The sequence below is a fragment of the Cynocephalus volans genome, chromosome 8 (assembly GCF_027409185.1).
Source record: "Cynocephalus volans isolate mCynVol1 chromosome 8, mCynVol1.pri, whole genome shotgun sequence".
Taxonomy (NCBI): domain Eukaryota; kingdom Metazoa; phylum Chordata; class Mammalia; order Dermoptera; family Cynocephalidae; genus Cynocephalus; species Cynocephalus volans.
The window spans coordinates 13,245,992-13,259,408 of NC_084467.1; the positions used below are offsets into that span (position 1 = coordinate 13,245,992).

A 13,417-nucleotide genomic window follows, 5' to 3' on the forward strand; every position below is an offset into this window, starting at 1 on the left:
AGAACACCCCTTAAATCCCGGTCCATATCCCTCTTCATCACAGACCTCACACGGTCTACCACATGGGATCCCAGTGACCGAACGGTTGTCAGGACTGCGACAGCCAGGAGATTATGAGACCCTTCTTACTCCAGCCTTCACTGATGGGCCAAGAGATCGTTTTTTGGATGAACTCAATGTGACACTGCTTGTATCTAAGGGCCACGTAGCAGAAAAGCCTGGAAAACAGCCTCCCAACAGGACATGGGGACTGCACCTCAGCTTGCTGCCTTCCCACACCCTGGTCAGGTAACCTGGGCTGAGATGAACAGCCATGGCAGGAAAATGCACCAAGCTTCTTCAGTCAACAAAATGGGATTTCTGGTCCAAAGTGATTTCTGAATTATTGCCCAAGCGCAAGGAGCATGTTTACGAGGCTGAGAATCAACCTTTCCACATATATCCATTTAGTAGACTGCTGCTCTCAGAGCAGGGAAGACCCTTGAGAGAAATGCCGGCAACAACAAATTCCCTAATGGGCTATCAACTAAAACAGACTTCAAGCTCAGTTTCCAGTTGTATTTATTGGGTGCTTGCAGATTGGACAAATTTGTTTCAGGGTCCACAAAACCTCAGCAACCCAGGACTGGAAAACCTACAAAGACAGGGACAGCTTGTGACACTCACCTGTTTTCTAGGATTCAGCCCAGGCTGCCTGCTTTACTTGCTTTATAAAGATAGGAGGTTCAGAGGAATTAGGGCTGAGTCAACTCTAGGCAATGACAAAATGCTCATTTGTCATAACTATACATAAACCTCAGGTCCTCAGAGTGAGCATTTTTGGAGCCTGAAATCCTAAGAAATGTTTTATGAAAATACATTTTTTATTTAAGGTAACTTTGCCCCTTAACAGTACAAGCATCTGGTTTATCTTTCACAAGTCCAACACCTGCAACTTTGAGGTATCTGAAGGCAACCCAGTTCTAGAAGACTCTTGGGCAGCTGCTTTCACATGAACTTCCTTCAAGCAGCCCTGAATGGTAAAAAGAAAGGCTTTCTGAAACTAGGGACTGCTGTCAGCCTGTGGCAGCAGACAGGGTCCCCAGGGACCTCTTAACTGGGGGAGACCAGAAACCTGGGGCCGGAGGCCAGCCCAGGATGAGGGGCAGAGTGATGGCCAGGCCTTTAGGAAAGCAATGGGGCTGCCTGGTCCCAAAGCCAACCACTGCTGACAGAGGATTGCATGTACGGTGCACACTTTCCATGAAGATATGGTCCCTAACAGAATCATCTGCTCACTCACTGTCTCCTGGATGTTCTGATCCTAGAGAGGTGTGTTGACCAGCCCCAAACAATCTGCTTAACAGACACTCTTGTGCTTTTAAGGGAAAAGGAGGAAGGAGCAGATAGCTTTTAAGTTCCTGTGCGTGCACGCACACACACAAACAATGACAGGGACTTACAACATACGTTATGTGTAAATATAAAACAAGCATGAACTGCAATGAACTGCTGTGTCTACTCATGGTGGGCAATAGGATCTCCTAGTAAGACTAATAAAGGTCCCATTTCCATGAACAAACCAGCTCCATGAGGCACTGGCAGGGCAGCAATGGTGTCCCCAGAGCACTCACTCCCTCTATGACTACCTTCTTGGATGAATTTTAGCATGGATAAAAATCTTCTAATTCCTGGTGACAAAACTCATTGCTCTGATAAGCCCACTGGAGCTGAGCGGCTAACAACTGCAGAAATGGATATTCGAACACAATCTTGTTTTAGGAAACACACTCGAAATAGAATACTGGAAGGAGAGGCAGAAGCCCACCTGGCCCTTCTTAGTTTTCTCCTAACACACTGTGATTGGAGGGCAAATGTCTGGAGTCTGACCCCGCAGATTAGATCTGTCAAAGGAAAACAGTTCCTGTGTTCCAGTTTCTCAGTACTCTGGGCATTGTCCTGGCACTAACCTGGTCCAAGACCCCAGGCAAGACCCTTCACAGAGACATTTCAGTCTCCTTCAGCACATACCATGTTAACCCTTTCACTGGGAGGGCAGTTACAAAGCATTTTCACAGGTACAATTTGCAAGGGCTTAAGGGCGACGTCATTTGGGGATCTAGTTCCACCCATGATTTTGGATAGGCCCTCAAACCCTGTGCCCCAGTTTCCTAATCTATAAAGCGGATGCAGAGAAATGCATTGCTTCTAACCATTTAAACAGTGCCTCAGCTCCTCTGAAGAAAGCAGCCTGGTACTGTTAACGCTTCAACGCCCTTTGGAATATGGGCACTTGGGAGAAAAGGTCCCCTGTGAGTGTCGTACTGTAAACCCTACTTGCAAATTCTTACTCTTTTTAAGGGGTTATCTGAGCATTTGGTGAAAGCTTTGACCCTCTCCCCAAAATGTCCCACATCACACCAAACTTGCAAAAAGTTCTGGCGGGGATGATACGGATCCCAAGTTCAGATCTCCAGTTCTGCAGGGTTTTGCTAAGTTGAGTCGGCCACGACCTTAATTACGATTTGAGCAAACTGTGGCCTGAAATCAGATCGTGGGAGATGCCTCTTCCCCGGGGTTGGTAGAGTCTACAGCAGAGCCCACCAAGAAGCACCCTGCAGCCTGGGACCACCAGCCGCAGACAAAGCCCAAGCACCTCTCGGCCGGGGGGCTTCCCCGACCTCGGGGGAGGGCTATCGGAGCATGCGCCCTCGCACCCCGCCCCGGCGCCGGCAGCCCCCGCCTCCCCGTCGGCGCGAGCCGGCGCAGGGCCGCACGGAGCATGCGCGACGGCCTCCAGACCCCGCCCCCCCGGGGCGCCGGAGCCGAGGCGGCGGGAACCTCAAAGCCCCGGCGCGAACCGTCGCTCCCCGCAGAGCGCCGGCCGCCCCCTCCCCGCCGCGCTCCAGCCCACTGGCGGCCGCAAGGGGCCGGGGGCAGTCGCGGGCGTGCGGCGCCGCTCGCCGCCCGCCCCTCCGGCCCCAGCGAACTTACCGAAGTCCCCTCTCCCGGGGCGGGAGGGGGAGGGGCGGCGGAGGGAGTCGGCTCGGAGCGGCGCCGGGGGCGGGGCCATGACCCCCTCGTGCGGGCGGGCTCCGGCCGCCCCTCCCCCGCCGGGGACCCGGGGCGCGCGCCCCCAGGGCCCAATGGCCCGCGCACCGGCGGCGGCAGTGGGGCCGGGTAGGCCGCGGCCCGCCACTCCGGCCCCAGCCCTTTTGTTGCGCGGAGGCGGCTGCGGCGGCGATGATTCAGCCCGCGGCCTGCGCCGGCCGCCCCCGGCCCCGCACTCACCACGCGCTCCTTGGTGTGTTCGGGCTCGGTGATGACCATGGCCGCGCCGCCCGCCTTGCCCGCTGCCGGCCGCGCCGCGCGCTTGCCCCCGCCGGGGGCCCCGTCGAGCTCCAGGCCGTCCTCGTCGCCGCTGCTGCCGCCGCCGCTGCTGCTGCTGCAACGCTCGGGCCGCTCGCGCTTCCTCCCCGCCGGGCCGCCGCGCTTCCTGGGCCCGGCGCGGGCCGTGCCGTTGCCCGAGCTCGGCTCTTCCCAGGCCGCCGCCGCCGCCGCCTTCTTCCTGGGCATGGTCGCGGCTGGAGGGAGACACGGGGCAGCGGCGCACAATGGACGGGTTATAAACTGCGGGGGGGAGGGGAGCCGAGACGAGCCACCCGGCCTCCACTTCCTCCCCTGCCCTCCCCAAAGTGGCGGCCGCGGGGTGGGTGGAGAGGGGGCGAGTTGGGAGAGGAAATCGCGCCCCTCCCAGGCCCCGGCGCGGCTCCTCCGGGGAATCCCGCATGGGAGCCGAGAGCTCCAGATGCAATCCGCTTGGGGTGCTCGGGGGGGTGGGCAGACCCCCCTGCCCAGCCTTGAGTTAGGTTTGCCCACAAAGCATCACAATTGCAACATGGTCCCCCAAAAAGTAAAGGGAAAGAAAAAGGAGGTTCCAATCCCCTAAGCTTTAATGAAAAGCTGCTTTGGGACACTTTAAAGGTCCCTTTTCGGCACGTCGGCTGGTAAAGGTGCTCCTTCCCCCCCCCGGCCACCCCACTTGCTGCTTTTGTCTCCGCGCCCCCTTCCCCAGCCCAGTCAACTTAATGCAATGCTCTCCCCCACCTCTCTCCAGCCCCATCCCGGGGGCTCCCACCTCGGGCTCCAATTAGCCGAATCCCTCCGGATGGGCTGCCCCCGGCGAAGGGGAGGAGGAGCCCGAATAAAGTCGACCCCCAGCCCCAGACACCTGCTCGTACAGAGACGAAAAATAAAAACTTTAATGGTGTCCAACTGCCTCCCGGCCCCGTCCCCGGCCGTGCGGCCCCGGGCCGGCCTCCCCGACCCGGCTGCACAGTGCCCGGCTCCGCCGCGCGTCCCTCCAGCCTCCCTGCGCTTTTCGCCTTTTTCTTTTCTTTTTTTTTTTTTTTATTGATTTTGAACAATGGGATCTCTGTCTGTCTCCGATTAAACCACGTGGATCCGCCTTCCTTCCCCTTTTTTATTCATTCAATCCCCCAACCCCCCTTCACCAGGTTTTGTGTTTTTTTTAACCTTTTCTCTTTAAAAAAAAAAAAAAGAAAAGAAAAAAAAAACTTTCCCAGACCCCGCGAACTGATCACTGTGATTCTTCAACCCCTACCTTTTTGGAGTGATGAGAAACCGGAGAGAAAAAGGAAGGGAAGCAACTCAAAGACGGATCGCAGGCTTTTTTTTTTTTTTTTTTTTTTTTTTTCGGCCCAGACGAGGGATCCAGCCCACTCACCAGATACACTTAAAATGTAAATACGAGCTTCCAGAACAAACGCTACAACACAAAACAGAAACACATGTGCGGCCGGGCGGCAAGCGAGCGCGCGGCGTGGCGGGCGGCGCGGGGCCCGGGGCGCGCGCGCCCCCTGCCGGCCGGCGGACCCCGGCGCCCCCGCCCCGCCCCAGCCCCGCCCGCCCGCCCGCCGGTCCTGCCCACCCGAGTCTGCGCCCCGCGCCCGCCCCACGCCGCCGGACTCTGCCCTCCCTGCTCCTGCGCGTTCCGCAGGCCTCCGAGCACGCTCCGTGCCTTCCACGCAGCGCATCCCGCGCGGCACAGGCGTCTTCGGGGCTTAGCTGAATGTTAGATTGTTTTTCCTGGGCACGTCTAGACAGGTCACCTCAGGACACTCGCTGGAAAATAGTTACTTTGCTCACACAGCAGCCAACAAGGGACGTGCCCTAATTGAGTGATTGGAAAGAAAGATGAATACAGTTTGAATGATTTTCTCCTGTGAGGAGAGAAGCTGGATTTTATTCGCCTGTGGATGTGTCCCCAGTATGTAGCAAGGTACTGTCACACGGTCGAGTTACATAAAGGTTTGATGTATCAGTGAATCGATCAGTAATTGATCTGAGGGCCATTGATGCACAGGAAGCTAGTTTTGATGAGCATATTCCATTTCTTGACAAATATCTGCGGACCCCCCGATACGTGCAAGGCGCTAGGTGGTGGGGACACAGCTCGGGAACAAGGTTTCTGCCCTAGTGGAACGCACAGTCGGACGGGAAAGATAACAAGTAATCACAAGTGCGATAAGCGTTAGAAAGTGATACCTGGGTATCATCGTGTAGAAACATTATGGCCAGGGAATTCATCTTATTTCAGGGTCAGGGAAAGCATTGCTGTGGAAGGTTAACCTGAGCGACTTCAAGAATGAATAACACTCGCCAGATTCCCCATAGGGCCAGCCGCCAAAACAAAACCAAAAACCTCACCAGATGAAAAGGGGCAGGAAGAGTATTCCAGGCCGGGGTGGGGGGTAGGAGAGCAGTACACACAAAGTCCAAGGATTTTAAGAGACACGCCTCCTGGGAGGATAAACGTGGCTGGGTTTGGGGTGGGTAGAGCCTAGCAAACCACATTGATGATTAGTGTTAGAAGATCCTCCTGGGGAAGAAGATATAACAACCACAATTCCTTGAAGTTGATAGGACAAGCAAACAGAAAGGACATTGTTGGGGGGGGAGCGAGGGGTGGGAGGAGGGAGGGAGGTTTTGATAAGGGGCAACAATAATCAACCACAATGTATATCGATAAAATAAAAGTTAAAAAAAAAAAAAAGAAAAACCTAAAAGGGAATGGGAAACAAGCCACACATCTTGGGGAAGAGCCTAAAAAAAAAAAAAAAAAAAAAAAAGATCCTCGTGGCTCATGCTGACAGTGGGGAAAAAGGCTTGCTTTCTTCCTGCTGATCTCTTCCCCCACCCCACCTCATTTTTTTTTTTTTTTTTTTTGTCGTTTTTTCGTGACCGGCACTCAGCCAGTGAGTGCACCGGTCAGTCCTATATAGGATCCGAACCCGCGGCGGGAGCGTCGCCGCGCTGCCAGCGCAGCACTCTACCAAGTGCGCCACGGGCTCGGCCCCCACCTCATTTTTGATCTCAATATCACCTGCTGTCCTTCCAAAGAGTTTCACCTGCTTCCTCTTTCCTTAGGTATAATGCACAAGGAAGTTCCTTCTTTATCCATCCTAATGATGGATAGGATTCTTGAATTTTTGCAATTCATTCATTATATATCTATCATTCATTACAGCAAGAAACAGGATTTGGGAGGCAGCAAATGTCTAAATGAAGACAGAGAAACCAAGTGGCCCAAATCTAAGGTATTTAATCAAAGACAAAAGTCTGTGTGTCCAGGGAGCCAAGAGACCTCATGTAAAAGAACTTTGAAAATGAGAAATCAACTAGTACATTTCAGAGATTTTCAGAAAGGTCAAGATGGAATAGAAGCACCCTTTGAAAGCCTCTTCTTAATAAACCTGCATTTAAAAAGATTTTAGAGATTAAATCTTGATGCTTTGCTATAAAACATAAGTAGACCCAACCTGAAAAGAATTTCACTTAAATATGCCATTCAGTTCCCTTCAGGAAATGGCATGCTGATGCTTGTCAGGCTGAGACGGTTGGTTGGGTGTTTATTTTCCAAACACCTTGTGTGGCCAATTAGGAACAGTACTGACAGTACCTTTAGATTTCAGCCAGTGAGTCTTTTTCTTTTTTTCTCCTGCTCCATTATAATGCTTTTGGCCAGCTTAAAAGACACATGCGTCAGAAACACTGATGCAATGAGACGCTAATATCATATTGCATCATCTGATCCTAGGTGTGGTGCTCCTGAAACTGGTTTTTCTTGAGGTTGTGCTGCAGTAGAAAGGCACTTTGGGTATAACACCCGCAAACTGGCCCTACTTGTCAGATGACAAAAGTAATTTGCGTGACTACATGCCTCAATTCCACACCACTATCCTCCCAGGGAAAGCCTGTGTGGCTCTCCCGGCTGACATGGGTGTGCTGCAGACGTTCATCAGTTAGGTGTGTCACGCTGCTGCTTATGTAACGAGTGCTACATAGCGAAGTACACCTACCAGGCTGGAAATGACACTTCCTCCTCCGAAATGTGCTTGGAATTTTACATCACTTTAATTGAGCAACTTCTCCGGGGACAAAATGGTTTGGTACAAAACGGGGAGACGGGGAGAGAAATAAAGTGGCTGAGATTTCTCAGGCACTTCCAGGCACACTTCCCTGGCACTGTGCTGAGCATTTCACAAACAGAACTGTGGTGATGTGGGTTTTAAGTGACAGACTGCCATCTCTATTTGGCCTCTTCTGGTCTTCAGTAACATCATATGTCAAGTTAGATTCAGATATGTTTAAGGTCCTTCCTACAAGTGTAATTCTATTCAACTTGAAAGCTATACCTCTAGTAGGAGGATTAATTTTCTGGTCCAGTGTATATAAAAATGTAGCCACGGGTCATGGGGACGATGCTTCTGACCAATGGAAACTTGATTCTAATGGTCTGTATAGGTATAATTGGGTTAGGATGGGGTAATAACCTACAATCTGTGCTGTCCAGCGTGGTAGCCACCAGCCACATGTGTCTGCTGAGCACTTGAAATTGGCTAGGGCAAATTTAGATTGCTGTGAGTGTAAAACACACACTGGATTTTGAAGACTTAGCACAATAAAAAGGAATGCAAAATTTCTCAATAATTTTATTACATTGATTACATGTTGAAATGATAATATTTTGTACATTTTGGGTTAACGTAGTATTAAAACTAATTTCACCTGTTTCTTTTTACTCTTCAATGTGGCTACCACAGAATTTTAAAATTCATATTTAAAATTTTGTGGTTCTCATTTTATTTCTATTGGACAGCACTACCTTTGAAAGTATAGCTGGAAAACCAGTAATTTGCTCTGGACCCAACACTTTCTGCTTCTGTTCTCTAGTCTCCTTTGTAAAATGGCAAGTTAGAATTTGAGCTAAATTTCTCTTGGGGTTACTTCTGCATTTACTAGTCTCTGATTCTGAGAATAGTAGTTATTGGGGGATCCATGTAATAGTTTTTAAAGAGATGTTTTCTGGAAGATGAAGATCTTATAGTTCTGTTTCTGCCAGTGAATCATGAAACTTTAGAGTCCAAAGGGTCTTTAAATATTATAGTTAGACCTGTAAGTCCTCAGTCTGGAGCCCCTCCGGGGCTTGCCTGTGGTTTATTCATCTTTGTTTTTCCAGCAAGCACCCAGGGCAGTCTGTTATGTAGTAAGCTGTCAATATATGTTTGTTGACCTAAATAATATCCAGAGGAAGAACTGAAACCCAGAGAGGTTCTGAGACCTCCTAAGGCCACAGCTGGTTGGAAGGAGAGCCAGGAAAGTCTCTAAACCAGGAAACTCTTGACGTGGTCCCTGAACCAGCAACATCTGCATCAATTGGGGGTTTTTTAGAAACACAGAATCTAGGCTGGGTCCCAGACCTACTGAATCAGAAACTGCATTTTTAACAAGGTCTCATGCGTGATTTTTATGCATCTTAAAGTACGAGAAGTGCGGGCCGAGCCCGTGGCGCACTTGGTAGAGTGCGGCGCTGGGAGCGCTGCGACGCTTGCTCCCGCCGCGGGTTCGGATCCTATATAGAACTGGCCGGTGCACTCACTGGCTGAGTGCCGGTCATGAAAAGGACAAAAAAAAAAAAAAAAAAAGTACGAGAAGTGCTACTTGAAGCCATACCACTTTTCTCAAGGAGAGCCCACTGTTCACTCTCCATACAAGCCATTTATCATCTAGTCCAGGGAGAGGAGATACAAGATGCAGAATGCCAAGACTTGCCAAGTTGGCCTAATGAAGACTAAGATTTAAGGAAATTCAGCAAATATCTACTGAGCTTCTGCCCCATGCCTGGCAGCCAAGGCACTGCTTTTCTTCCTGGGGGTTTGAGTGGCTTACATTTTTGCAGGCCCAGTTCCCTGCACTTCAAGGAGCAAGCCACCACTTCACGAATTTGCCCCTGAAAGGTCATGTTATTCCTATTTAAGTAAAAGAAGGCCAGAAAAAATTTGAAATGAAAACGGGCACACCATGTGAGTTAAATCTAATTTTTCAGACCCAGGAAAAACAGGATGGAAATCAATTTCATCAATGTCTGCGTGTTAGTTTGTAATCACCAGTCCTTCCTGATTCTGCAGAAGTGTCTGCATTCATGTTGCATTCCTGGCTTGTGAATTTGTAGAATTGGTCTCTAATCAATAGCATGCTCCATGAATGTGCACCGTGGACATGCATCTGGGGTAGGATATTGGCTGGTACACAGATCACCATTTAAAAAACTCCATTTGTTGCATATTTATTTTAGTGCATATTAGAAATATGTGTATGGATGTAAAGCTACAGTCAAATCCATGTTTTCAATAATGATAGAGTTTCCTTTATAAAAAAAGATTTATATAAGTTTTAAGTAAGTGTATATTTAAAGAAAGACATTCAATGAGGTGTTGTGTAGATCTTCCAAAAATGGAGAAGATGGTTCACAAACAACCTTGGCTTAAGGAATGGGGATTTGGTGCTCTCTGATACTTCTTCCAGCTCTGATGTTCTCCGGTCTGTGATGGACCCTAACCTGACTCTCTAGAAAAATCCATTGTGAAGGGAAGCAGGGTAATAGATAAGAAAGCAAGCCTGCTTAAATATACACATTAAACTACGCAGGTCTGGACCCGATCCATGGAAAACCTCTTGGCTTTGACTGTGTTACCAGGTGTGTGACCTGTCATCAAACAACAGCAATTATGGGGCTCAGGAAGCAGGAAGCTAGCACCAAAGGAGGATGAGCCCACCTGTGGGAACCTCTTGGCCTGTGGTCTCTGGTGTATATGTATGAAATGCGGTCATTTCTGCATCCATTGGTTTGCTCTGGAAAGTATCATTTTCTAGCTGGAATCCAATTCCTTCCTTTTAAGAATGCAGAGACTAAGACCCAGGGAAGCTGAGATTTCTCCACATCTGAATTGAATTGAGGAGCACCATGTCCCTCGAGTCTGTGGCTTGGTCCCCACCACTCTGCCAGGAGCCACTGTGCCAACTAAACCACTCATTATTTTTTGTCTTCTGAGTAGTTTAAATAACAGTTATTATGCACACATTTTTCAAAAGAGCACCTCATTAAATTTCTTGAGACTTGGGCTGGTTCCCCTTCTCTTCCTCAAAAGGAAAGAAGGAATCTGGCTGGACACAAGCATTCTCCTCCCACGCTGGCACTACCTGATGCTCTGTGTCTAGCACAGGTTGCTAGAGATGTCTGGGCACCGTCTGACAGGGAGGGGGTTTCCAGGTGACTCACAGAGCAGGGGCAAGCACAGGTGACCCCAAGACCTCAGGCATGGCCCTTCTGGGGAGGCTGAAAAGGGTGGACTGGAGCAAGAGACAGTGTGCTAGGGACATGGAGAGTACAGATTCTGGAACTGCCTGGGTTCAAATCCCAGCTCTGCCACTTGCTGTGTGATCTTGGGCAAATTTAGTAGCCTCTCTGTGCCCTATTTCCTTCCTCTGCAAGTGGGAATGTAGACAATAGGATTTACTATGGAGCTTCATTCTGCAGCCTAAGTGAGCATGTCTTAGAATGATGCCCAGCATAGTAAGTGCTATTGGATTGCTACTAACATGGCTCATAAATGGGCAGCCCTTGGATGCACAGACCCTGATCTGAACCTTCGCTCGAACCCTACCTTGGTGATGATTTGGGGCCGCTTTCTGCACCCCTCTGGACCTCAGGTATGCCATGTATGATATAAGGGCAATGACAAAACTTATTTCATGGCATTGTATGAGGAGTCAGGGACTCAAACCTGGCACCTGGCACAGAAAGAGCACTGGAGAAAGAGCAACTTGCATTAGCTAAGACCATTGTCCATGTATTGTGGGAATCTTGTTGGCTTCACGCAGGGGTGCCCAGATGCATCCTTAGAAGTTATGTGTCTGACTGCATGGTGGGGAGGGGGCCACAGGGGAGTGAAATAGAGAAGACCCCGGAGAACTGGGTTTGAATCTCCTAGTGCTGTACGTATCTGGATGGATGACCCTGAGCAAAGTCTCTCCCTCTCCTAGGGCCTCAGCTGCACCCACAGGCCAAAGAGGAACAGAACCTCATTCATGGTCTTCTGATGAGGCTTCTCCGGAGGTGCCCGTGCCTCCACTCCCACCCACACCTACACACTTCAGAGTATATTCCTTTTTGAGATAATAATAATAGGCATCTGTTGGGTCCTTACAATGTAGAAGATACTTTACATGCATGCATGCATGATCTCAGTGAACCCTTACAAACCCTGGAGGTAGTTACATGTTATGGAGGGGAAGTGTAGCACAGAGAGGTAATGCAATCTGCCAAAAGTCACACAGCAACATAATGGTGGAGTTGGGATTTGAACTCAATTCTAGATGACTTCTGAGCTAGGGCTTTTATTTTTATTTCTATTTTATTTTTCACTTTTAATTTTGAAATCATTGTAGTTTCACAGAATATTGCAAAGAGAATACAGAGAGGTCCTGTGTACCCTTCACCCAGCTTCCCCAATAGTTACATCTCATGTGACCATAGTACAATGTCAAAATCAGGAAATTGATATTGGTTCAATGTATTGTATAGTTCTGGGTCATTTTAGATTACATGTGTGATCTGGCCGTAGGCCCCAAAGTTATTCTCCTATGTTTTCTTCTGAAAGTTTTAGATTTTGTGTTTTATATTTAAGTCTGTGATCCATTTTGAGTTCATTTTTATATCAGATGTGAGGTTTAGGTCAAGTTTATTTTTTTGTGACTCCTTTTAACCACAGCACTTTGCCATCTTTATGCTTTATGTATTCGTGTTCCCTGCAGGATTTTGTTTGAAGAAAATATTACACTGCTAAAATAGTTTGAAAACTGCTGAACTCTTAGAAGATACAGATGTTCCTCTGCCTCTATCTTATTAATTCTAAGTCCTTGGGCGATGCATGAAGTTCAGCAGTCACTTGCCCGCCTGGAGCAAGAATCCTGCCTCACTGTCTAAGTTAGAGAGTCTCCTGAGAGGGGACTCCCAGGCTCCAGCCTCAGCATGAGCTAGGACTCTCCCTGGCTCCCTCTTTTCACTATCTGGGCCTCCTCCCCACATGGGGCTTCTCTCTGAAGAGGGAATGGGTCCCTTATTAGTGGGACAAATGACATCCCTGACCAAGGCTGTGGGCTTGCAGGGAGGCAGGCAGCCCCCTTGTGAGGAGCAATTGTGAGCCTGTAACTTGGGGGTAGAGATCAAGGAGAAAAACCTGCAAGGGGAGAGTAGCCTTGAGGACTTGGAAGTAAGGCCTCAAAATGCAAGTTTAAATAGTTACCTCCCACACCCATTCCTAGGTTCTTGTTGCTGAGGCCACTGGAGGCCCCAGTTGATACAGAGGGCTGAAGGAGAGTGGGGAACACCACTCCTTTCACTCAGAAACACACATGTAGGGTGTACCTGTGATTAAGCTCATGTCAGAAATGGCTGAGGTTCCTCCATTAACTGACCTCTCTATTCTCTGCAGTCCCAACCAAACTGCAGTGAGTCCATCAAAATCTCTTGTTTTAAATAAAAAAAGGTAGCTAACAATACTTCATGCAGAAGGTCCCATCTCACATCAGTAAGATGCTGTAAAGTTTACAAAGCACGTTCATCTTCTCTCTTGGGCCTCACAACCGTCTGAGGAGGATGTGGCTCACAGATTATTAAGCCCATTTTATAACATGGAAAACTGAGGCTCAAAAAGGTCAAGTGACTTGTCTTTTAACTTTTCTGTCTCCCTTCACTAGACTGGAAGCTTGAAAAGGGAGGACTTAGCCTTGTCTTATTTACTGCTGTGTCCACAAGCCTAAGCGCAGCTTCCAGAACATAGTAGTTGCTCAGTAAATACACTGCAGGTGAGTGCAGTAATGCCCAAGGCGATCAAGCGGATCTGCAACAGAGCTTGGATGAACGTCCCTGGCAGTTTTCCTTTTGGGACAATATCCAGCAAGAAACAACAAGAGGGGCTGGCTGGTTAGCTAGTTGGTCAGAGCACAGCCTTATAACACCAAGGTCAGGGGTTCAGATCCCTGTACTGGCCAACCACAAAAAAAATAAAAATAA

General features: G+C 49.1%; 1 protein-coding gene across 2 annotated transcripts in view; it reads right to left on the bottom strand.

Annotated features, from left to right (window-relative positions):
* Nucleotides 1–4,763, bottom strand: part of RCC2 (regulator of chromosome condensation 2) — a 28,767-nt gene extending 24,004 nt beyond the window's left edge. The window contains exons 1-2 of one of the 2 annotated variants that reach the window (XM_063105470.1): nucleotides 4,604–4,760; nucleotides 3,271–3,563 (exon numbers count right to left, since the gene is read on the bottom strand). In XM_063105470.1, the coding sequence (XP_062961540.1) occupies nucleotides 3,271–3,555 (285 nt within the window). In that variant the 5' untranslated portion in view covers nucleotides 3,556–3,563; nucleotides 4,604–4,760. Of the gene's footprint in view, nucleotides 1–3,270; nucleotides 3,564–4,603 lie in introns of both variants that reach the window. The other variant, XM_063105471.1, reaches the window with a different exon arrangement.
* Nucleotides 4,764–13,417: the final 8,654 nt, after the last annotated feature.